This window comes from Bos javanicus, chromosome 25, assembly GCF_032452875.1.
Source record: "Bos javanicus breed banteng chromosome 25, ARS-OSU_banteng_1.0, whole genome shotgun sequence".
Classification (NCBI taxonomy): Eukaryota; Metazoa; Chordata; class Mammalia; order Artiodactyla; family Bovidae; genus Bos; species Bos javanicus.
Window position 1 is genome coordinate 36,805,328 of NC_083892.1, and position 25,818 is coordinate 36,831,145.

The 25,818-nt window shown below is 46.8% G+C and overlaps 2 protein-coding genes and 1 long non-coding RNA gene across 3 annotated transcripts; 1 reads left to right on the plus strand and 2 right to left on the minus strand.

Annotated features, from left to right (window-relative positions):
• Positions 1 to 1,863: 1,863 nt before the first annotated feature.
• On the minus strand, positions 1,864 to 9,792 carry TMEM225B (transmembrane protein 225B). The gene is made up of 5 exons (XM_061402614.1): positions 9,715 to 9,792; positions 7,333 to 7,543; positions 6,881 to 7,027; positions 6,051 to 6,188; positions 1,864 to 2,286 (listed from the first exon to the last, which is right to left on the minus strand). Exons 1-5 carry the CDS (start codon positions 9,724 to 9,726, stop codon positions 2,114 to 2,116), a joined length of 681 nt encoding a protein of 226 aa, XP_061258598.1. The 5' UTR covers positions 9,727 to 9,792; the 3' UTR covers positions 1,864 to 2,113.
• LOC133238947 (uncharacterized) lies at positions 7,958 to 25,273 on the plus strand. Its single transcript, XR_009733692.1, has 3 exons — positions 7,958 to 9,208; positions 24,284 to 24,630; positions 24,948 to 25,273. It is a non-coding gene; the product is annotated as an uncharacterized LOC133238947 (long non-coding RNA).
• Positions 11,004 to 23,883, minus strand: LOC133238940 (zinc finger protein 239-like). Its single transcript, XM_061402610.1, has 3 exons — positions 23,528 to 23,883; positions 16,728 to 17,906; positions 11,004 to 11,130 (listed from the first exon to the last, which is right to left on the minus strand). The coding sequence occupies exons 1-2, from the start codon at positions 23,601 to 23,603 to the stop codon at positions 16,963 to 16,965; spliced, it is 1,020 nt and encodes a 339-aa protein (XP_061258594.1). The 5' UTR covers positions 23,604 to 23,883; the 3' UTR covers positions 11,004 to 11,130; positions 16,728 to 16,962.
• Positions 25,274 to 25,818: the final 545 nt, after the last annotated feature.

A 25,818-nucleotide genomic window follows, 5' to 3' on the forward strand; every position in this document is an offset into this window, starting at 1 on the left:
TGTCCATCACCAACTCCCGGAGTTTACCCAAACTCTTGTCCATTGAGTCAGTGATGCCATCCAACTATCTCATTCTCTGTCACCCCCTTCTCCTCCTGCCCTCAATCTTTCCCAGCATCAGCGTCTTTTCAAATGAGTCAGCTCTTCGCATCAGGTGGCCAAAGTACTGGAGTTTCAGCTTCAACATCAGTCGTTCCAATGAACACCCAGGACTGATCTCCTTTAGGATGGACTGGTTGGATCTCCTTGCAGTCCAAGGGACTCTCAAGAGCTTCCCCAACACCACAGTCCAAAAGCATCAATTCTTAAGCGCTCAGCTTTCTTTATAGTCCAACTCTCACATCCATACATGACTACTGGAAAAACCATAGCTTTTACTAGACAGACCTTTGTTGGCAAAGTAATGTCTCTGCTTTTTAATATGCTGTCCAGGTTGGTCATAACTTTCCTTCCAAGGAATAAGCATTTTTAAATTTCATGCCTGCAATCACCATCTGCAGTGATTTTGGAGCCCCAAAAAATAAAGTCAGCCCGTTTCCCCATCTATTTGCCATGAAGTGATGGGACCAGGAGCCATGATCTTAGTTTTCTGAATGTCGAGCTTTAAGCCAACCTTTTCACTCTTTCACTTTCACCAAGAGGCTTTTTAGTTCCTCTTCACTTTCTGCCATAAGGGTGGTGTCATCTGCATATCTGAGGTTATTGATATTTCTCCTGGCAATCTTGATTCCAGCTTGTGCTTCCTCCAGCCCAGCGTTTCTCATGATGTACTCTATGTCTAAGTTAAATAAGCATGGTGACAATATACAGCCTTGATGTACTCCTTTTCCTATTTGGAACCAGTCTGTTGTTCCATGTCCAGTTCTAACTGTTGTTTCCTGACCTGCACACAGGTTTCTCAGATTTCCTGGGTGGACCCAAAAGTGAGGTCGGGTAGCCCCAGCATAAGGAGCACGATGAAGAACCCAGTGAGTGGTGGGCATTAGTGCTTCCCCGCACCCTCACAACCACTAGAGCAGGTGGCTGAGCTAACTACTTAGGGTGATGGATGACCTGGAGGCAATGGGAAGCCAGTGAAAGTGTTAGTTGCTCAGTCCTGTTGGACTTTTTGCGATCCCATGGACCCTCCAGGCTCCTCTGTCCATGGAGTTCTCCAAGCAAGAATACTGGAATGGGTTGCCATTTCCTCCTCCTAGGGATAGTCCCGACCCAGGGATGGATTCTTTACCATTAGCACCATCTGGGAAGGCCAAAGCATGTGTTCTCCCCAGTTATAACCAGCCTAGCTGGGAGGCAGAGTGCTCCCCAGTATAAAAGCACCTCAAGACTATTAAGAGGCAACTTTAGAGGTGCCTGCAGGAGGCCTCTGGCTCTAGTGAGAGGCTCAGTGCCCATGTGTGGATTGGCTAACCTGGCTATTCTTTCCAAAGGCATAGACTTGTTAGGCTCAGACTCCCAGACCTGGGAGCTCAGTGTCAGGGAAGCTTCCACCTATTACCACTCCCAGCCCTTCCCCACAACACAGACATGAGAAAAGTTCCCTGTACTGAGTCACAGTTTTTGTCTGGGAACCCTTTTTAATGTCACTATCTCAAACACCTTCTGCTGTGGTTATACTCTGTTCAGTTTTTATTTTACAAAACCTCATATCACTTGGTCATTTCCTGATACTCCTCCCTCCCCTCCTGCCCTCTAGGCTGCAAGCTGGTGTTTTGTTTGTTTTTCGGTCACACTGAACAGCACTCAAGATCTTAGTTCCCCGGCGAGGGATGGAACCTGTGACCCTTGCAGTGGAAGTGTGGAGTTTTAACCACTGGGCCGCCAGGGAATTCCCTTGTCTGTTTTCGGAGGTATGGATTAACAGACGGTAGTCCTCTTTTTATTGAAAACACATGTCCAAAAAAATCACTCAGAAAGCTCAGGAAGAATTAAAAAAAACGTTTAACAAATATCAAACACATGCAGGATAGAATCACTGTGAGGAGGGGGAAGGGAGGGGTTGACTTGACACTCAAAAGCCTCATCAGAAACGGCAGAGACTGGGGGAGACTGAAGAGCCACACACACTGACACATGTGCACTGGACGAAGGGCAGGGCACAGACTGTCTGGGTCTAGATAATGGTTTCTTCCTTCAGCAGCGTCTCCTTCTGCATGGAGCTCAGTTCTCCTCCCAGACTATCCAGGTTTTCCAGGTACGAGATCTCTTGGGTGTCCTCAGTACTCTGGGAAATGGGCAACAAATGGCATCTAGGGCAGGCTATTTCTTGGATGAGGCAGATGGCACCTGGGTCACAGCAAAAGTTTGAGTCAGGAGAGAGAAAGTGTATCAAGCTCAGTGCCCCGGAGGTTGGAAATTCCCTCCTCTGACCTGATTCCTCTGGTCTGCACCTGCCCTCCAATTTAGAGTTTTACAGAAATAGAAGGCAAAACAGTACATTGACAGACAAAGCATACAAATAGATGTATAAACTCAAGGAACCATGGCCAGTGCTGGAAGTCATCTGAGCAATTGTCTAACCATTAATTGGTAAGAAAACCAGGTTTCAGAGAGGAAGGTCAAACACAAAGTCCAGGCCTCTTCATGCCCAACCCATTCAAAATTCTCAGTAAGTTTTGAATCTTACTGGAAGGAAGGGAGAGTGAATATTAAGGAACAAATGGAGATATCCTGACTGGATAAGAAATGCTGCATTATGGCTAAGACTGAGATAAAACAACTTCTATTTTCAGCTTTACAGTCAACAAGATACTCCCCCACTAAATAAAACTTCTAAATATTTCTTCAAAAACCTATTTATAAATACATCATCAAGTTGGCATCAGAGTAAGACATTTTCAGAAGCCAAACCATAATGATCTTAGGAATCTAGAGGGTTAAGCAAACACACAATTAGCCTTCACCTTGGAGACATCTATTCAACCCAGGTGACCCTGAGTTTCCATTCAGTTGGCTATTTAGGACACAGAAAATAAAAGGAAAGCCCAGGTCCTGTGTGCAATGAGGGGATCTAGTAAGAGTCAACCACATGAAACTGGAACTTCAAAGTTGCCTGCACGGATTCAGAATTCACAAGCACAGGCTAGCTATTACGTGGGTCTGCAGCTAGACTCATAGTACCTAAGTATTTTGATTGGGATCCTAGGGTAGTTGTTGTGCACCCAGGCACCAGGCAGAAGCAAATGCAGATCCTTTTTTAAGGAAACACTTTAAATACAGGCCTCAAAGATCTTCCCCAAAAAATTTGTTTTTTCAAGGAAAATGAGTTCACAGTCAAAACCCACAGAACATAGGAAGGAACAAGGCACCACAAGCCAGGGCTTGTAGAAACAAGGGCAAGTAATTCAACTTCAAAACTTATAAGATACAGAATATACAGTGAGTATGTTTAACATGTATAATAAAAATATATTTAGAGCAGAGATTTAAAACATAAGGAAAAAGTATAAAATGAGATTTACAGGAAAATACAATGTTTAGTTATAACATAGATTCATTGAAATAAAAATTTAAAGGCTAGGTTAAATAGATCAGACACAGCTAAAAAGTGAATGGATAAAACTGAAGATATAGCTAGATACATTATTCAGAATGCAGCCCAGAAAGACAAAGACGGAAAATATGAAAGAGAAACTGACAGACATGCAGGATAGAGTATTAAGGTCTAACAGAAGTCTTCCTGGGGTTCCACAAAAGACAAAAAGAAAAAAAAAAAGATATTAGGGAGGAGAAAAAAATGTTCTAGAAATACCACTCCTCAGCTTCAGTTCATGCACCAAATTGTATACTTTAAAATAATGCATGGATGAAAGAAGTAATAAGGGAACAAGAAAATATTTGAAATTGAACAACAAAAAATATTACACATCAAAATGAGAGCTTCAAATAAAGATGCAATTCTTAGATGAGGATTAAAGCTTTAAATGCCTACTTAGAAAAGAAGAAATAATCCATGAGCTTAGATCCTGATTTAGGAAGTTGAAAAAGGAACAGAAGAATAAACACACAAAAAAATTAAGTAGTGGGGAGGGAAGTTCAAAATAAGAGGCAAAAGCAATTATGTAGAAAACAAACAAGAAGGTTTGTTTCATGAAAACTAAAAAGTTGATTCTTTGAAAAGACTAAAACAACTGATAAACCCTTGACAAACTTAGTAACGAAAAAACAGAAAAATCAGGTATGAAAAAGCATACAACTACAGATGCAGAACAAAATTTAAAAAATATTTTGTCAATAAAATTTAAAACTTAGATAAAATGTATAAAGAAATACATAACTTGGCAAAACTGACTCAAGAAGAAACAAAATACCTGAATAGTCATGTAATCATTAAAGAAACTGAATCATTAACTTAAAAATTCTCCCATAGAAAAATACCATGCTCCTTCTACTGGAAAGCTTAGTTACACAATTAAATACTCAAGGTAGTAAAAATAAATGAAGCTTAGTTCCTCATATTAATATGGAGGAATCTCGAGATTATAATATCGATCAAACACAGCAAATTCCAAAAGAAAAAATACAGTATCATAATGCTGCTGCTGCTGCTAAGTCACTTCAGTCGTGTCCGACTCTGTGCGACCCCATAGACGGCAGCCCACCAGGCTCCCCCGTCCCTGGGATTCTCCTGGCAAGAACACTGGAGTGGGTTGCCATTTCCTTCTCCAATGCATGAAAGTGAAAAGTGAAGGTGAAGTCGCTCAGTCGTGTCTGACTCTTAGCAACCCCATGGACTTCAGCCTACCAGGCTCCTCGGTCCGTGGGATTTTCCAGGCAAGAGTACTGGAGTGAGGTGCCATCGCCTTCTCTGCAGTATCATAATACTCATATAACATTTTAAAGTATGCAAAAGTAAATAATACATTGTTTAAGGATATACAACCATGTAGTAAACATAACTGGCATAAATTTCAGAATAATTGATTCCTCGGGATAGAGAAGAAGGTGAGAGAAGGAAGAGCCACATGGTGGGGGGAAAAACTTCAAAGATACTTAATATTCTAACATATTTCATTAATTTTAACAAGCCCATTTTTTTCCACATGTTAACATCTTGAAATAAAGATGTGCCTTACAAGCTATTAGCACCTTAGAATTATATTTGGCATCAGTCTTTTCTTTCTCAGTGGTACATAAAATAAGGGTGTAAATTCTAAACAATGGATTTGACAAAATATGGCTAGTTCTTAAATATATGGTGGAAATATGGGTGTACAGTTTATAATTACTTATATCTTACAGATATATCCTTTGTTATATGTTCAACGTATAATAAAATTGAGTCTAAATAGGTTATGATCATGGGTCAGGTTAATATTGTGGGAAGAGGATGAGGAGTAGGGACAATTAGACGGGATCAGATGGGATGAAGAACTTAGATGATGATGATAAATAAAGAAAAAGGGATTCAAGTGAGAAATAAGATCACAGATTTCAAGCTAGAGAGATAGGGATAGAAAGCCTTAGGAACCAGGATGGTGTAAGGGAGCACATGAAATGTGCAAGTTTGGTTCTAAAGTCAAGGAAGATGGGAATGGGGAGGGTGAGGGTGGGGGACAGAGTTGAGGTAGGCCCTAGAGCGGTGCTGTCCAACAGAACCTTCTGCATCCGCACTGCCCAATGTGGAAGCCACTGAGCACGTAACAATGTGGTTTTTGAATATGTGAGGTGTAGCTGGTGTGACCGAGGAACTCAATTTCTAACCTTATTTCATGTTAATTAATTAAAGTTACCTAGGCACATGTGAAGGCTTCCCTGGTAAAGAAACCACCTGCAATGCAGGAGACCCAGGTTCAATCCCTGGGTGGGGAAGATCTCCTGGCAAAGGAAATGGCAACCCGCACCAGTATCCTTGCCTGGCAAATCCCATGGACAGAGGAGCCTGGCGGGCTATGGTCCATGGGGTTGCAAAGAGTCAGACACGACTGAGTGACTAAACAACAGCAACAGCCACATGTGACTAGGGTTTTGAGCAGCACAGTTCTAGAGCACCCACAGCTCCTGAATCCAGACAGAGGGTGGGGAGAGGGCACCAGCCCCAAATCACTCACCAGCCACCATGAACAGAAGGATGCTGAAGCCCAGGACGTAGTAAGGCCACTGTATGGAGAACTGTGGGGGGCTGGGCTTCATCCGCAGACTCTGGATCTCCAGGGCATGCAGCAACAAGGCCAGGAAGGCACAAGCCCCTGCGGGATCACAGGCAGGCCCCCTTGGTCTCCTCCTGCCCCTGCTCCAGCCTTCCAGCACCTGCGTGAGGCTCCCTTCTCCTGCCCAGGCCCCTTTTGCTTTCAGAACCAACAACCTTCACCCCACACACCTGTCTCACCCTCCTTCCTAACTCTTTGCAAAGCCCGTGTGCCTTGCCTCTCAGAAACCCCTTTCCCAGGTACCCTCTGTGCCTGTGCCCTGGGCCGACTCCAGATGGGCCCCGGGTGTGACGCTCCCACTGTGAGCGTTCCACGTCCTCCATCTGATGGGAGCTTCCCAGGGCAGGGCCTTGGTCAGCCTATTAAAGTTAGAAGGTTCTAGAGGGCAGAGATGGTCTCTTCCATTCGTTCATCCAAGAAACATTTGTATTTGGTTTATAGTCTATATTTCAATTATAACTCTGTACCAGGTTCCAGGACAGCTGCTAGGATAGAGATGATGGGAAAGACCCCCAGAGAGATGTTGCCAAGCCAAGGTGATGAGGGCTGTGCCCTCTGGAAGTGCAGTTAGGAGGAGCCCCAAGGAGGGGGTGGCTGTGCCCTGGGCAACTTCACAGAGATGGAAACAGAGGAGAGGGGCCCTAGAAAGTCCCTCTCCTGACCTCAGACAGAGACCATCCCCCCATCTTTGGACCCCTCCCCAAGGCTGGGGCCCACCTGCTGCTCCCCACCTGTGAGGAAACTGATGAAGGCTGACACAAAATTGTGCTTCCGGGTCCTCGGAAAGAGCTGAGACGCAAAGGACACCATGATGAAAGTGGTGAGGAAAGACAAGACAACGGCTGACAGCAGGGAGACTCGGCCGAGGATGACGTAAACTGCAAGGGAGGGCAGGAGGGAGAGCAGGCTGGGCCCCGGCACTCAGCCCAGAGGACGGAGCCCGGCCAGCCTCGGGTCCCCAACCGTGGCCTGGGGCCAAAGTTCCAACCCCCCATGGGTAGACCGCACATCATTAACACCTTCCCAGCTGCCTACTTTCATCTAACCCCAAGAGACTGAGAGAAAATGTCCTTTCAGGCATGTTCATTCTGTTCTATCTGCCCCCACTAGTCCTCTGTCAGCCCCCAAACCCCAAGCTGGCCCTGCTTCCCTCTCCCCGATCCCCGCCTTCAGCCCTCCATACTGGATAAGGGTCGAGGCTTCCAGCACTTGATATGGAAGCAGTTCTCAAACAGGCCACTGAAGAACACTTCCTGGGACTCCTCGTTCACCAGCCGCACCCAGAAGGGGAAGATGGAGACCAGCAGGATAAGCAGGTAGCCCAGGGAAGTCAAGGCAGGGGCTATGGCCCAGGTGAAGCCCTTCACATCTCTGTCCTCTATCGTCAGCATCACCTGGGGGAGGAACAGTGAGGAAGCCCCACGCGGCACCAGGTGATGGAGATGGTGCCCGTGGACATGTCAGCGGACGTGGGGCTCAGGAAATGTTTGCTTTGCTTTAATTAACCTTCCAGACCTCTTCAGCTGGCCTAGCCAACACAGAAAACCTTTTCTCTCACTAACTCACTGGGTGATCTTGAGTGTGTATAGTCCCTTCTTTGAGCCTCGATTTCCACCTTGGTAAAATTTCCACCCTCCCAGCTCTAAAGTTCTAACTTTTCAGTTCTGTTTAACAGCCCCCGCCCCACCTCCCCACCGCCCCACCCCCTTCCTCACCCCACTGCAACTGGCCACAGAGCCTCTCCAGTCAGCTGTTAGCTACTGTCTGCCCTTGGAGATTTCAGAATGAGGACCAGGCAGATATTAAAACCAGGGCCTGGAGTGCCTTTACTCAGGGACTGGCCCTCTTGCCTCAGGACCTGGGGTTTAGATGGACAGGGGTCCACCTGGTCCTCTGCTGAAAAATGAGCAGAAAATATACACACAGAAACTTTTAAAAATAGTTTTAGAGTTTCATAGACCCTCCTGAAGCCCTAGGCTCCCTCTAGGCCTGGAGGTTGAGCCCCTCAGTTAAGGATCCCTCAAAACTTCTCCATCACCGCCAGCTGTCATCAAGAAGTCTTCCTAGAAGGAACACCTGTGATATGGAAGGTAAGCACTGGCTGGAATTGGCTGTAGAAGCCGTGACTGTGTCCCAGTTTTATCACTTGCTGGCTGGGTAACCTCGGGGAACTTACTAAAACTCTCAGGACCTTGGCTTCCCCATTTGGAAAAGGGAGGAGATAACACTTGCCCACTGAGGTTCTTGGGCGGACCAAGTAACATGCTGCAAACAAAGCGTCAAGCACAGTGCTCAGGGCCCAGGCGCTTGGTTAAGGATGCACCTAGTCAGCCTCCTCTGCCTTCACCCAGCCTGGCAGCCCTGAGGAACGAGGTGGAGGGCCAAGGAGGGGGACGAGAGGAGGGTCGTTGGAAGCCTGGGTGCAGCAGCGAGGGTGGGCCCTGTCCAGATGGCCCCCGATGACCATAGCCACATGGCAGTGCAGGAAGGTGGCATCTGGAGGTCAGAGGGACAGGACAAGGGAGATGGGGACACCCCGAGACAACAGCCCTTGTTTCTGCTGCCTCAGCAGACTGTGCCTGGCAGCGCCAAGCTTCCAAGCTGCACATAGCAAGTGAGGGGCTTCCCTTTCCTCTCAGCCCCCGTGTGTACCCAGGCACTGGGGCCCCTCCAAGGCCCTCATACGGACCCCTCACTGCAGCCGGGCGCAAGGAGCATCTCTGAGGCTTTGAGATCGTCTGATCACAACAGAAGAACTAGCCGGAGGGCAGAGGAAATCCACTGCTTATAGAAGAGTTAACAACTGTTCCTCTTTGACTGCTGTCAGAGCGATTGGGAAATTTCTAAAGCACTCTCTCTTTCTGTCATTCCCCAGTTTTTCTTCTTCCCACCTGAAAAAATTTATCCTGCCCTCTCTGCAAAGCTACCCTTTGAGATCTCTCCACCCTCCGGGCAGTACTGATGAGTCACCCGAACTTCAAGGCCTTGGTTTCCTTCACTCTAAGAAGATGAAGTCACTGGACCAGAGAGAGTTGAGTCCTGGCTCTAAAGCTCTCCAGGTAGGAGTCATGGCCGCATCTTGACCCCGTCCTCTTCAGGGAATGGCGTACCCTGGACATTTTCAACTGATGCTCTGAGTCCCTTCCTGTCCCCAACCCCCACCCCTCTGAACTTCAACTTGTCTAAACTGACCTCAGTGTCCCCGCATTTCAATCACCTGCTCCATCACCCACACTCTAGTCTGGAGTTCGTGCTGCCTTCTCTGTTTCTCCCACACTTGAACCTCATCAACCGTCCTCACCTTCTCAAGTTTTCTTTCATAAAGTCTTTAAAGCACCCACCCTCCTGACCCCACACCCGCCATGACTCTCTCCATTCCTGGAACACCACAGTCACCCCAAGCATCTCCAGTCTGGGTTTCTTCCCTGAGGGCAGGTCTCTTCCCCTTTAAGCCTTTTAAATCCCACATCTTCTGCAAACCTCAGCTTGGCCCTTTCTACTCCCTGGACTCTCCCAGCCACCAGTCTTTATCCATTCACTCCACAAAAACGAACTGTGTACTTACTGGGCGCCCCATGCCCAGCTTAGGCCAACGGGGAGAATCAGGGATGAAAAAAGACAGGAACTCTCAGGCTCTGGGTAACTACTGGGGAGAAGAGACACATAAACTCGTCAGGCAGTACAGTGCTTTCCCCTCCTCACCTGAGGTGACTCCGAGCTGTCCCCTGGCCCGCCCCAGCTGCTCTCCAGAGAGGAGGACCCTGCAGGCCTTTCTCCAGGGATAAGCCAGCCTCTGCATGGAGCTGCCCTCAGTGCTGGCTCTGGACAACTGGGCACCAGGGACATAAGCCAGACTCAAAGAACCACGGACATGTTACCATAAAGGGGGATTTGCAGATCCTTTTGTACTGATGAAGAAATATCTGGAAAGGAGAACAGACTGGTCCAGGATGCCACAGTCAGTCAGAGTGGACACAGGGACCACAACCCTGAACGGCCACCCCATCTCCTCACCTCTTCACCAGTCACCACTGACCGGCAGTTGGGTTTGGGATTCCCAAAAGTAGAGGAGAGGGAGACAGAATGGGGTGAGGGGAAGAGGGTTGCCAACTTTTTACTTTGCCAAGAACATTCAAAACAAAACGGACTTACTATCATCTACTCTCACTGACGTTTCAATTATTTTGACAAGGGCCAATGACTGGAAGAGCTGCGTGCCCGCTGGGCCTGGTTCCCGCTGGCAGAGTCTCTCCCTGCGCTCCAGCGCCCAGCCCTGGAGCAGCCCTGTCAGCAGCCCAGGTGCAGTGCAGCCCAGATAAGTGTATCCCGGGCTGGAACCGGGAAGGGAACTGTCTGGGCCCCCCGGGAGCCTCACTCCCCACGTGTCCCACCAGCCAGTAATCTGAGGTCACTTGGGCTGAAAGTGCCTTAGGCTGGGTGAGGGGTTCCTTCCACTGACGACCCTCCTCGGTCCTTAGTGGTCCCAAAGCCCCAGTGACATTATCCAGACCCATAGATGGGTCCTGACCTGGCCATTGGGCCCCAGATCCAGCCCGACGGCTCCCAACAGAAGGGTAATATTTGGCCTGGGGGGCCTCCTTCACGCCCTCCCCCTCCCAACCCGAGGTTCCACCTCCGCTCGCCCCTCCCCACCGGTCTCCAGTCCCTACATCTGCCCCGGCTGCTGGCACAGCCCTTTGGCCGGTGGTCAAGACCCTCCTTTGCTCTCCGCCCGCCTCAGGCCAGCGAGGGGATGCTCAGTCTCCCCACGGAGCCCACCGAGCCGGAGCCCTCGGGGCCCTACGACTGGGGAAACCTGGCCTCCCAGACGGTTGCGGTCCAGGCCTTGCTCACCGGTACGCAGAATGGGGTGGGGGTGGGTGCACCCTGAAGTCCACCGGATTCGAATGCCAGCTCTGCCATCACCAGCAGGGTGCCCTTGGGGAAGTTATTTCTTCTTCCTGGGCGTCAGTTTCCTCATCTGTGAAAAAGGCATGATCATAGTGACTTCTCCAGCGGGCTGGCTGGGAGGGCCTGGGAGACGCGCTGCCGGACCTCGCGCTCACCCCCATCCCCCGCATTCCCAGTCTTTCCCTCGCCCTTGCCCTGCGCATGCACTCAGGCACACCCCCAAACCCCGCCCTGGCCGGCAGTCCTCTGCCCTCCGCTAAAAAGGCTGTGTACACCTCTCCCAAGGCGGGCTGGTTTTAAACTTAGGCTCTTCCAAGAGAGGCACTCTAGCTCCTAGCCCTGGTGGTTGAGCTGGGGGGCTGGTTTGTGTGGCAAGAGGGGCCACACTTGGAGCTGGATGAGTCACCAGCTCCCCGTGATTTGAGACTAAGCTCATCAAGGAAAGGCATTTATAATTCTTTAAGATTTTCAAGAACCAGGACCATGTCTGGCACCTCCACACACCTCTCCACTAGCAGGCACATATTCAAAGACAACAGGAAAGGATGAGAGCTGATGAACCATTAATTTATTGAATCACCTAACATGTGAGACGTGATTATCTACCATGTGAAAGAGGGCTTCCCTGGTGGTTCATATGGTAAAGAATCTGCCTGCAAAGCAGGAGACCCAGGTTTGATCCTTGAGTGGGGAAGATCCCTCGGAGAAGGAAATGGCACTCTAGTATTCTTGTCTGGGGAACCCCATGGACAGACAAGCCTGGTGGGCTACAGTCCATGGGGTCGCAGTCAGGCATGACTGAAGCGACTAACATACATCATGTGAGAGGCTCATTGTATAGTCAGTATTCTACCTGTCATAAGGTTCAGACCCCAATTTGTAAGGCCTCAGGCAAGACAGGTCTTTCTTGGCTTAGTTGGGGCAAGGCAGAGTACAGTTGGGAAGGCCTGGAGCCAGGCCCAGGAGACCTCTCTGCCCTGCTCTCAGAGATGGTGTTTGATCCCTCCATCCCAGAGGCTGTCCTTCTCCAGGTGGGAGGGGAAATAGTCAACTTCTAGACTCACAGCTTCACTTTTAGTCACCCTCAGGAAAAAGAATGTTTTCTTCACCCTATTCCCACCCCTACTTGGTTCCCAGTTCCCCAGGGATTCTGACTGGCTCAGCTCTGGTCACAAACTCATTCCACTCCACCGAAGAAGATGCATCAGCTGTGCCCCACAGAAGCCAAGCAGGTAGAATCATCAAAGAAGTTGAAGGTTTTGAGGAAGGAGGCAGATGAGACCCCCAGGGAATCATGATTTCCAAGACAAGAATAGCAGGATATGTAAGGGAGGAGGCTGGGCCCTGCTCAGATGACACATTTCTTTTCTTGAAGTCAGAAGATCTCCCCGACCACACATGCATAGAAAAGGCTCCTTGGAGGCCAAAGGGAAGTGATGCCAAGGGATGTTCCCTACCCATATGCCTTTTCAGTAAAATCCATCTTGGCTAAGAGATGCGTGCACACACACAGGAGGATCCTGAGATGTACCAAATATGGACCAGGCAAATCAAAATGATTGGCCAAAGGAAAACCAGAAGAAATGCCCCATAAAAGTAATTCAAACTGCCACAAGGGGGCCACTCATCGACTCTCTCTCTCTCTCTCCCTGAGTCTATCAACACAAACTGTATTTTTGTCCCCTCTTTAATACTTTCACTATTTTCTGTCTTTGTGGGAATTCTTTTCTGCAAAGCCAAAGGGTCAGGGCCCTTGTCACTGACCACTGGTCTAGTGGCTAGGATCTGGTACTACTGCAATCTCTGGCTGGGAACCGAAGCCTTGCTCCAAGCAGTTGCAGGCCAAGGCCACTAGAGATCATATCAGACCACTTATCTGGAGCAGCCAAAGAACGTTCTAAAAAGGAAGAGGGATGGTGTTCTCAGAAGAAGGAGAAATTATGGCAGACTGTAACAGCATCTTCATACGCACTGTCACACTTAAATGTTGTTATACAGCAAATCTAAATCACTGGTATGATTATGCCCAAGCTACCTGGGCTTCTCAGGTGGCTCAGAGGTTAAAGCGTCTGCCTGCAATGCGGGAGACCTGGGTTCGATCCCTGGGTTGGAAAGATTCCCTGGAGAAGGAAATGGCAACCCACTCCAGTATTCTTGCCTGGAGAATCCCATGGACGGAGGAGCCTGGTGGGCTACAGTCCACAGGGTCGCAAAGGGTCAGACACGACTGAGCGACTTCACTCACTCACAGATGGAAAAACTGAGCCCCTGGTTAAGAACATGTCCAAACTATCACATGAATGGTTGCTAAAAAATCATGGGCGATTACTAAAAACATTAGGCTGTGGAGGAATAGATTCTTCACATGATGCTGGAGCTTATCCTCCTCACAGATTACTAACTGCAAAAGAAACACATATCTTTATACAGAAGAGATCTGGCGGTCACTCCCTTAAGCCGGTAAACAAACAGTATTACTTGGGGTAGAGTAATCTCATGTCACGTGCCCCTTGAGGTGACAGCAGTATGAAGGAAGCGTCGCCTGTGAGGTGCTCTTGCCAGAAGTAGATCATCAGGCCTCTAGACCTCGTTCCAGTTGAGAGAAAATACAGAGGGGTAAGGAGGAAGCTAAACGCCACCTCAGGAAAACAAGGAAATCAATTTCATGGAAAGTTATAAAAGGTAACTCTTGACTCCTCCAGAAGTCAGTCATTAAAAAAAAAAAGGTGGGACTCTTCTAGATTAAAAGAATCTAAAGAGATATAAAGCCAAATGTAATGTGACTCTTGATTTTTTTTTTCTGATTTGAAATAAGCTAGCTATAAAACACATTCTTGGGACAACCAAGGAAAATCTAAATACAGACTACATTTTAGATGGTATTATGGAATTTAATTCTTTTTCTTAGGTATGTTAATTGTCTTGTGATTACATACAAGAATGATCTCTTAGAAAAAGCATGCCATAGTATTGGGTTTGCCACAAAGTTCGTTCAGATTTTACTGTTACAGGAAAATTTGAACAAACTTTTGGCCAACCCAATACTCAGGGTAAAGCTTACTTTCAAATGATTCGGGGGGGTGGAAAGCACATAAATAGAAAGCAAATATGGAAATATGATAATACTGTTTATCTAAGTGGAGGATATATAGGGTGTTCATTAGTCTACTCTTTGAAGTTTTCTGTATGTAAATCAGATTAAAAGTCAGAAAAAACAAAGAGACCTTGCCTGAGAACACACACAGCCAGAACCTGGACCTGGGTTTATCATTCAGCCACTCAACACAAGTGCCTTCTCTAATTACAGATGTCAGGTGAGGTGCATACAGTCCCTGCCCTCACCAAGCTTGCAACTAGCACAAACAGGAAACTAGCACAAACAGATAAATCATTTTTTTAAAGTGTGATCAGTGCACAAAGAAGTAGAGCATGCTGTGGGAATTGTAGAGTGAGAACAATTCAGTCCAAGGGAAGACATGCCAAGGAGGCCCTTCTAGACAGAATCTTATGCCCAAACAGGGATTGCAATGTGCAAAGATTTTTACCTGCTCTCCAGCAAGAACTATTGTACGTTGTACTTTGTGTATATGCACCATTGTGCACAAACAGGACAAAAGTCTGACTTACCTTTATGATGGGTGTTTTCTAGTCAATTCTAGTTCTGCCTACTTTTTTTCTTTTTACCCTTTGCTGGTCGCAACTCATTACAGTAAATTAATTTTGTGCCCCTCCCCCCGCCCCGAGTGGCTCTTAACCTACATTTGAAAAATACAATGGCACCCCACTCCAGTACTCTTGCCTGGAAAATCCCATGGACAGAGGAGCCTGGTGGGCTGCAGTCCATGGGGTCGCTAAGAGTCGGACACGACTGAGCGACTTCACTTTCACTTTTCACTTTCATGCATTGGAGAAGGAAATGGCAACCCACTCCAGTGTTCTTGCCAGGAGAATCCCAGGGACGGGGAGGCCTGGTGGGCTGCCATCTATGGGGTCACACAGAGTCGGACACGACTGAAGCGACTTAACAGCAGCAGCAATGAATTTCAGAATGTCTGGCAGAAGGGGTGGCCACAGAGGGCTGGAGAAGTCAGTAGGCAGAGCTGGGATGAGAACGGTCTTGTTGATTTCAACATGAGGGCTGGGATGGGCTTTTGTGGGGATGAAAACAGTCACTTCTGGATGCCACTGTGGAAATTTGTCTTCTTCTTCCTCCTATCTCCCTTTGCCCGAAGACTCTTACCTCTTCAACCACAGCATAGGAAATGCCTCTCTCTCGGGGGGCCCAAGGCTGTATTCAAGGTATGGCTAGGAACTGCCAAGCCAGCCCCTCCCAGGATAAGAAATTGAGAAAGTGTATATAAGTATCAGAAATTTAGAAAGTGTATTCAAGTATCGTCTCCTCAGGAAGCATTTTCGTGCTTTCCCAAGTCTAGAGTAGAGGGACAGACAAAGGAGGAGAGAACTGTCTGTTGGAAAAGTCGGTGGAGAGCCTGTGAGCTGGAGCTAGAACCTTTAGAGTTCTGATTCCCCTGGGTTCTGTGCTTCCCTGGTCCCATGCTCTAAAGGGAAAACCCAAGTTACCCAAATTGAAGTTTTACTGCATATAACACAACCAGAACCTATCAATAAGCAGGCTCGTAGGGCCCCCACCCAATAGCTGGTTCTACTCCCAGTGCAAAGGTCCCTCCCACCACTCCTTCCATCTAGCCTGGGTCAAAAAACTTAGGGCTAAAGAAAAGTGTCCAGTGGATTAATTAGCTAAGCCACTGGCAACCTGGATATAATCAGTTTCAATGGAGCAGAAGCAGTGCCCTGTGCTAAGTGAATGGCAGTTACAAAGATAACAGCAACTGGTGAAAAAAAAATTTAAGGATATGAGAGCAAAGCATGTGTATGACTAGAATTCAGTCAGAGAAGGAAAATCATGATGCGACAGACAGACACACACACACACCTGGCCCGATAAAGGCAAAGAAGAATCCAGGGGAGGGCAGACTAGTTTCAGGCCCAGCCCCAGTGAGGTGAGTCAACAGATCAGCAACAATACCACATGTGAGCTACAAAATCACTGCTGCCTCTCTCCTGCCCTCTAACTCTCCCAAGGATCTCCCCGAGAGCCCAGACAGACTGAAAAACAGAAGAAAGGAGAAGTCTGACACATGCAGTTCAGTCTACTGGATTCTACACATAGCAAAGCCCATGACGTAATACTGAGAAATTATTTGGCTTAGAAAATTGGCCCATTTATTTAAAGCTTCTATAACGTATAAAACAAAGAGAGATTCAGTAGTCTGCAGGATACTGAGGAGCAAAAATGGTGGCCCTAGAAAACCCAAGAGCCACTTCCATGTACAGTGACAACCAACAGGACAGGTGAGATAGAAGGAAACTATTGGTTTCAAGGGTCATCCTGCTGCTTTCCTGATCCATGAGTCTGAATCCCCCTGATTTGTTCTTCCCTGGAATGGACCTAACTCATCCTGTTTTCAGAAGATGACTGTAGAGATTTGAAAAACAAACCATAGAATCTCTCTCTGATGTAGATCCTCAAGATCAAATAAAAAGTAGTGCAAACTAAAAGTTCCATTTCAGTCACCCCCTCCATGGCGTCACTCTACCCCTTTTGCGCCCCTTTCTGACACACAGCAAGGCTCTCCCCATACCCACCATTCCCCCAACGTGAACTGGCCAATGCTGAGTAAGGCGGGAACTCTATCTAAAGGTTCTCATGCACTGAATGCATAAGAGATTTGTCTACTGTGTGGATTCTCAGGTCTTAGTAAGAGGTGAACTATGACTGAAGACAGTCCACATTCTCTACAGGCAAAGGTTTTCTCCCCAGTGCAAGTTCTCTGATGTCGGAGCTGAACTCCGACCAAAGGCTTTACCACCTTCACTTCATTTATGGTTTCTCTCTTGTATGGGTTCCCAGGTGATGAATAAGGTATGAACTGTGCTTGAAGGTTTTCCCACATTCTTTACATTTGGAAGATTTTACTCCACTGTGAGTCTTCTGGTGCTGAATGAGGTAGGAGTTGCAACTAAATGCCTTCCCACATTCACTGCACTCATAAGGTCTTTCTCCAGTGTGAATTCTGTGATGTTTGAAAAAGAGTGAACTCCTACTGAAAGATTTCCCACACTCATTACAGCCATAAGGAGCCTCTCCTGTATGGACCCTCTGATGTTCAACAAGGTGTGAGTTCCGACTGTAAGCTTTCCCACAGTCACTGCACTCGTAGGGTCTCTCTTTGGTGTGAACTCGCTGATGTTCTGTTAGATGTGAGCTCTGGCTGAAGGCCTTTCCACATTTGGTACATTCATAGGGTTTCTCCCTAGAGTGGATTCTCTGATGTCGGAGGAGACTTGAGCTCCGGCCGAAGGCTTTTCCACACTCGTTACACAGGTAAGGCATCTCTCCCGTGTGGGTGACCTGATGCTGGATGAGGTGTGAGCTGCGCCGGAAGGCCCTCCCACACTCATCACATTCATAGGGTTTCTCCTCAGTATGAATTCTTTGATGCTGAGACAGATTTGAACTATGGCCAAAGGCTTTTCCACATACATGACACTTGTAAGGCTTCTCTTGCGTGTGGATTTTCTTATGCTGAATAAGGTATGCATTCCGCCTGAATAATTTCCCACAAACATTGCACATTTGAGATTTCTCTTCAATAAGAACATATGACTGCTGGATGAAGTCTGACATGTTACTGAAGTTTTGCCCATATTCATAGGGTCCCTCATGTTTGTTTTGTTCACATTCATCTCCTTCATGTGGTCGTGTCCCTACTTCAAGAGTTTTCTGCTTTATAATTAATTGATCCTCAGTCCAGGTCTCACCATCTGACAGAAAATACAAAAAAGGTATATGTAACAGTAAAAACTCCTGGTGGGAAACAGGATGATTAAAGTATTCCAGGTTATTTGGTTCAAAAAAGTATGAAAAATGGCCTTGAAGTACAGGGCGGGGGAAATGGATACAAGCTGAGCAGATCTGGAGAAAGTAGTGAGTAAACTAAAGTGAGGATTTATAAATGAAGTACCTAATCAGACAAGTACACTGGAATTAGCAGAATAGGAAAACAGAGTTTGAGGAAAGTGAGATCTTCTCAGAACACAGGAAGGGTGATGCTGGGGATTCTGAATGGAGAGAGGCAGGGACTGAGCAGATAAATCAAAGAGAACTTCACGCAAAGGTTCTGTCCACATGGTACCCTGGCCACGTGGGTTGTCACTGTGGTAACAGGAAATACTCCCCATAACCAGACGCAGCACCTTCCTCATTCCTGCTCTCTCTCCACAGACAGACGCTCACATGCTCACTCACATGACATACTCAGACCTTAGAGGAACCGTTTTAGAAATGGTGCCAACTGAGAGGATTTGATAAAGAGAGGGGGAGAAGAGGAGGAAATGCTTAAAGTATGAAGCATGGGGTAGCAAGAAATACTTCCGTTATCTATTTCAGCTCTATTCCATATCTTTCATGTCTATTTCTAAGAGAACCAACAAAAACCAACTCTGCACCCTAGTTGTATCTAAGGGAGACAATGGAAAAAATCCGTTTACTATTAATACATTTCTCCTCCTAAGTTTTACTTATTAAATATGACTTACTGAAGTGCAGTATGTTACAGAAAGAAGGCCTCGGCTTAGAGTAATATTTCTGGAAGAAGGGGACGCTGAGGAATATCCAACGTAGTATCATTTCCATTAGCAATCAAAGTAAAACACATGCAGCCCAGATTTTAGTAGGGAATGGTCATTGTCTTTAAGGAATTTAGTAATTATCTGATATCAGAGAACCATATTTATATTTGTTCTCCACAAATTATCTGATATCAGAGAACCATTTTACATTTGTTCTCCACCTCCAGATATGTCTTCTATACATTCCATTGGGATATTGGTTTTAATTTTTTGTGCGTGTGATGGGAACCTTTAAGATCTACTCTATAAGCAACTCTCAAATATACAACATGGTATTGCTAACTGTAGTCACCATGTTATACCTCAGCTTCCTGGGACTGACTTACCTTAGAGCTGTAAGTTTATACTTTTGACGCCCTTCATCCAGTTCTCCCACTCCCCACACCCCACTTTTGGCAACACCAACGTGTTCTCTGTATGCATGAGCTTGGATTTTTCAGATTCCACACACATGTGAGGTAATACAATGTTTGTCCTTCTCTGACTTATTTCACTTAGCATAATGCCCTCCAGGTCCATCCATGCTGTTACAAGGGCATTATTTCCATCTTTCTTATGGCTGGATAATATTTGTCTGCTGGTGGACACTTAGGTTGTTCCATGTCTTGGCTACAGTAAATAATGCTGCAATGAACTTGGATTTCATTTCCTCTGAATAAATACCCAGAAGTAGAATCACTGGATCATATGGTAGTTCTATATTTAACTTTATGAGAAACCTCCATACCATTTTCCATAATGGCTACACCAATTTACATTCCCACCAACAGTACAGGAGGGTTCCTTTTTCACCACATCTTCATCAACACTTGTTATTTCTTGTCTTTTTGATAACAGTTATTCTAACAGGTGGGAGTAGATTGCTGGTTTACTCTTTGTACGTCCCCTTGCACAAGTGTTTACTTACCTGTTAGACTGCAAGCTCCGAGGGAGCAGAGAGAGACTTAGGTTTCTTCTCCATCTTCCTGATCTGGCCTCTGCCTGTTTTTCCAGCCTCATTCTGATCTTCTCCCCACACGAAGCCTCTTTACTACCTGTTGAACCACTCTCGTCACATGTGATGGCCGTGACATTCTAGATAAGGTGCCTTTTACTTGGCCCACTGCCCAACATGGTTGAGACTGTCAACCTCACTGCGCTCAAGCCCTGTTCAACATCACCTCCTCCATGAAGCTGAAGGTGATCCTTGAAATATTCCTCAAGTCACATAACAGTCACTCAGAACATTTTATTGAGCACCAACAACATGCCAGGTACAGTTCCAGACTCTGAGATCTGTCAATAAGCAAAACAAAAAAAATCCTCTTCCATTTTACTAAAGGAGATGGACAACAAACTATGTAAATTACATACTGTTAAAAGATTGTAAAGATGCTATAAAAGCAAAAAAGCAAGGAACAAGGATTAGAGTGCCTGGGAGAGTGGGCAAAGGAGATGCAATTTTAAATACCATGATCAAAAGAAGACTAAGAAAACGGCATTTAAGCAAAGACTTGAAGGAGATAAGGATTTCTGAGAAAGAGGATTACAAATAGAAGAAACAGCAACTGCAAAGGCACTGGGTATTCCTGAAGGCAAGTGTGACTGGAGCAGAATGAGCAAGAGAGAGAGGAGTAAGAAATGAGGTCAGAGACATAAAAGAGGATCAGAGAACACAGGCCACTGTGGCCACAGGTTTGTAAAGAGGTTTTACACTGAGCGAAATGGGAAGCCACTGAAGGGTTCTGACCAGAGGAAGACAAGATCTGACACTTCAACAGGATCATGCTGGCTGCCATGCTGAGGAGAGACCATGGGGAGGCAAGTGCAGAGACAGGACAAGCAACCAGGCTGTGGCAACAATCCAGGTGAGAGACGATGGTGACATGAACCAAGATGGCGGCAGAGGAGGCGGTAAGAAGTAATTGGACTCTGGAGAGAAATGCTGACAGTCACATGGGTGGGATTCCTGACTGATGGATACGGATATGAAAGAAACAGGGGTTTCCCTCTAGATTGAGTAGCTGGAGGGATGGTGTTACCATCTCCTGAGATGGGTGGTGAGATGCGCAGTATTCATCAACCAGCTACAGCATCTCCAATAATTAAAAACAAGATTTCCAAGTGGCAGCTGTCATACCAGTCTCTTGAGATCGACTTGTCCCAAACTGGCACATACACTTCCAGTGTGCGAGTATTTGGTATATTCTTCAATTCTCCTGCAGCTTTAACATTTTTCGAAAAAAAAAAACCACGGAAGGAGGCAACAGTGACCAGTGACTCTCTTCTCTGCTCCACATTCACTCAGTAAACAAATACTGTTGCCTCTACCTATGATGTACTTCTTGATTTTTTGCCCCTGCTTTCCTATTATCACTGCGAATATGCTCAAGTCAGATTCTAATCACCTCTCACACTAAACAGACCAGAATCTCTTCCTTGATCTGCAAGCTCATCTGCTAGCCTCCTGTGAAGCAAAGTTTATGTGCTTCAATTTCTAACAAACAAAATCTAAACTCTTTGGCTGGCCCGGTGTCCATCTTCCACGATCTTACACCACTCTGCCTTTACAGTCATCCTCTATCAGTCTACTCTGTGGTCCAATTACTCTGAACTGTTCCCTGAACATTTATCTCCCGACACAATTCCTTCTCCATTCAACTTTCTACCTCCACCTGCTACAGGTGGTTTCACTGCCAAGGGCCCAGATTCAATCCCTGGTCGGGGAACTAAGATCCCACAAGCTGCATGGTGTGACCCAAAACAAGAAAGAAACAGGTGGACAAACAGGAGTGGGAAAGACCCTGAGAAGGCAAGAGACAGAATCAGGAGAAAATGGTGCTGCCTATACCAAAGAACAAGAGTTTCAAAGAAGAGCAATCATGTCAATAAAAATACTAAGGGGTCAAAAAAAATTAGGGCTGAAGGAAAAAAAGTGTCCAATGGATTCACTCGTTAAGCTACTGGCAACCTGGATATAATCAGTTTCGATGGAGTAAAAGCGGTGCCCTGAGCTAAGTGAATGGCAGTTACAAAGCTAACAGCAAGTGGTGAAGGTTTTTTTTAAGAGGTATGAGAGCAAAGGGAACAAAGGTGATTACACCTCTACTGCTGAGTCAACCACCAAGTCCCACAGGCTTCCATGTAAACGTCTCTAGCGTGTGTGTATTTATTTCCTTCTGGGCAGCCACCAGTCTATTTCAGGAGCTTGAGGGAGGAGCCTGCCCTGCACTGAGGTGACATGCATGGGACACTGGGATGTGTGTGATTTGGGGAGATAGAGGATGTAGGCAACAGTGACGCAGAAAAAGGACACAAAGGCACAACAGCAGGTAAAGCAGAGTGTTTTTGGCATCTCCTCGTGCAGACACACCAGTCTGGCAGAGCCTGTATGGGGAAACATGGAGACAACGTTTAAAGCTGGGTTCAGATCACGCTGCAGAGGACCCTGAATGCCGGGACCCGAATGCCAGGTTATAGAGAATAGACTGTATACAGTAGGCACTGTGAACTAACATAAATAAATGAGTATTTTAGGAAGGTAAATAAGACACTTGGCCTTAGAAAGATGACCACTGAGGAGCCTGTGTAAGAGTCTATCCCTTCTGACCTAAAACCTGATTCTTTTCTTACTCTAAATTCTTTCAAGGCCAAACATATGACTTTCTAAGGCCTCCAGGGCCAATATCCAGTTGACAAGGCTCTCCTCTTGTGAACTTTCACACTGTTTATTATCCCATAATCTCTCATAGATAACTATTCCAACTCAACTCTAAGCTGGTGGCAGGGGCTAGATTTTCTTCCAACTTAGTCTCAGTACCTTGTAATAACAATTCAATAAATACTTGAGTTAAAAATTAGCCTAAAACAGAATTAGAGGCTAAACATGTAAAATAGTCTCCCAAACATAAACCTTCTCAAAATCCTTGATGTGGATTATCTAAGCCCTTGTCCCTCAATTAAATAATCCAATCCACTTTTTTTTAAAGGCCAAGATACAGCTTCCCAGGTACAGCTTCCCAGGTGGCACAGTTGGTAAAGAACCCGCCTGCCAATGCAAGAGACATAAGAAACATGGGTTTGATCCCTGGGTGAGGAAGATCCCCTGGAGAAGGAAATGGCAACCCATTCCAGTACTCTTGCCTGGAAAATTCCATGGGCAGGAGCCTGGCAGGCTAGTCCATGAGGTCACAAAGAGTCAGACATGACAGCGTGCACATGCGAGCACTACACACACACACACCAGATAATGGGGGGATAGTAGATTGAAATTTCAATGCTGATGTCTACAGTTTAATCTCATTTTCCATCAGCGGGTGGCTGGCCTGTCTACCGTACTCCACAGGCAGGGCACTCTCTTGAAGTTTATATCCTGGGTGGAAAATGTATCTTTCCTAATGATGAAAGACAGCTTGCCAAGAGAAGACCAGTCTTTTCCTGGTACTTGGGATATAGGACACACTTGGCTGGGTTCATTCACTTATTCAGTTTACTTAGCCTCTCAAAGGCCAAGCAAGTTAACAGGCGCTGGAATGACAGATCCGAAAGACTTAGTGACATGGACAGTGCTGCTGCAGGTCTGCTCCACAGTGAGAGAGAAAATATTAGTGATAGGCTTCATTTACGTGTAACAGAGCTTTAGGTTAAAAAAAAAAAAATTAAGTGTCTCGAACCAGGGTATTTCTAAGTGCACGGTTAAGCATGTCCATCTGATCTGAGGCCTCAATGGAAAGGACAAACTTTAGAAACAGAAAGCAGCTAGGTCAGCTCCTCACCCTTGGTCTTTCGAGGCTCCTGCTCGGGGGATGGACACGGGGAATCCAGGGACATCTGCTCGGGCGGTTTCTCCATGGACTGGGTCCAAACCCCGGTGCCGCTCCAAGGCCAAAGTCTTCTCTACAAGTCTTCAGAACCCGACACAGGGGAGGGGCAGCCACTTCAGGACAGAGAGCGAGAGGGGACAGATGTAGGGGAAACAGTAGGTGCCGCTTCCCAAAAGGCTCCCTGCCGGGGGTCGGACGGAGGAGCCCTGTCCTCCCAGCAGGCAGGCTGGGCCCAGCCGCGGGGAGCGCCCGGCCGGCAGCACGCCCCACCCCGGTCCCACTGGGGTCCCCCCGGCCCGACTCTCTTCGCCGCCCGGCGGACAGCCGGCCCGGCCCGGCCCGGACACTCACGCCCTCCGCTGGCCGATAGCGGCAGCGTCCGCCACCACGGCCTCCAGGGAGACCGGAAACGCGGGTTCCTCGGCGCGCACTTCCGGGGCCATCTAGGCAGTTCGGAGGTCTAATCTCGATCGCGAGTTCCCTAAGGATCCCCTGCGGGGTTGGGCTCAGAGGCGTCGTGTGGGGGCTTCCTTAGGCGTTTGTCCTCCTTCCCGAGGAGAGATTGAAGGAGGATGGAAGAGATTTCTCTTTTTGACCCTCATTGCCTAGGTGGACTTAGGACCTAAATTGGTTGTTTTTTCTTTATCATTCCCGTGTGCACCCTCCTCCGCTCTGCTCCACCCATCTCTACACCCCCGTTTCTTTCAGATCACAGGCCACGATGACCCTGCGGGCCTAGACCGGTTATCTACTCCCTCCGTGCAGCCCGTTGTGGCTTCAACACAGCCTCCCTGTTTTGCCTGGCGCACACGAAGAGGAGGAACACACCAAACGGGTGAAAGAGGAAGAAAAGCCTTAGATACAGTGTCAAGATCCAAACGCCTACTGCTTGGAGTACTGGTTTGCAGAGGCATTATCTCATATGCTGAAGCAGGAAAAAGGGTTAAGGCAATGAGTTGTTCATGATCAAGGATTCTCCTGGTAAAGTCAAAAACGACAGCTACCAGTTGTGGAGCACTGAAAACTGACATCCCATTAACCCTCACAACAGTCCCGTAAGTTGGTATTTTTTACCATGTGCCAGAAGCGGCAGTTAGTGAGTGAACTAGAAGCAGGATTCAAACCCTGGCCTGTTCAAACCAGAGCCTGGAGGCTAACCACAATCAGCAAAGAAAAATGAAGGAAGACTGGGGGGAGTATTGTAACATGAGAAACTGCTAGAAAGAAAAACTTGTAATTATGCCCGAGTTGTAAAATTTATAGCATGGATGACATACAAACATAAGAGAGTAACCATTTTCTTAAAGTGAAGTGAATGGGATGAGGCAGCAAAATAATTCTAAAATAAATATTTTCTCTTTGATTTGTACAGAGCACCATCTATTTGAAACCATTCTTGGATTTTTCAACTACAAATTGGCACTTGTCAAGAGCATTTGCCAGCGACTGAACAGCAAGGGCATTCACCATCTGCCAGTGCTGCTGCAGTTGCTGACCTTCGACGTTCCCTGAAGGGAATTCAGGGTGGAGAGTGAGGCACCCTACTGGTATAACAGGTCTTTAGACATATTTTTAGAACTGATTTCATGATCCCAATCCTTGCATCTCCTCATATCTAGAAAAGCACTAAATCCTTTCATGATGATATCAGCTCCTCGTGACTAGCAGAAACCCTTTTATAAAATGAGTGCTTCCAAAGTTTATGCATTTTTTTTTATGCGTTTGTCACTTCTAAGTCAGGCTTTCTCGAGAGCTAACATTTCCTCAATGGTTTCCGTCTCCTCCCTCCCTCCCTCCCTCCTTTTCATCTTTTTTTCCTTCCCTTTCTTTTTCAGAAACCACCTTATCAATTTCTAAGCATTTTGAATTCCTAAAATGTGAACTGTTAAGTGGTCTGCCATTTGGCCCTAAAACAACTCTGGGCTCTCATGGCCTGTTTTTATCTGTACCATATGATTTTATTTCATCAGAACTTCATGTATTTGGACAGTAATAAACAACACAGGCAATGGCATCCCACTCCAGTACTGTTGCCTGGAAAATCCCATGGACAGAGGAGCCTGGTAGGCTGCAGTCCATGGGGTCGCTAAGAGTCAGACACGACTGAGCAACTTCACTTTCACTTTTCACTTGCATGCATTGGAGAAGGAAATGGCAACCCACTCCAGTGTTCTTGCCTGGAGAATCCCATGGACAGAGAAGCCTGGTAGGCTGCAGTCCATGGGGTCACACAGAATCAGACA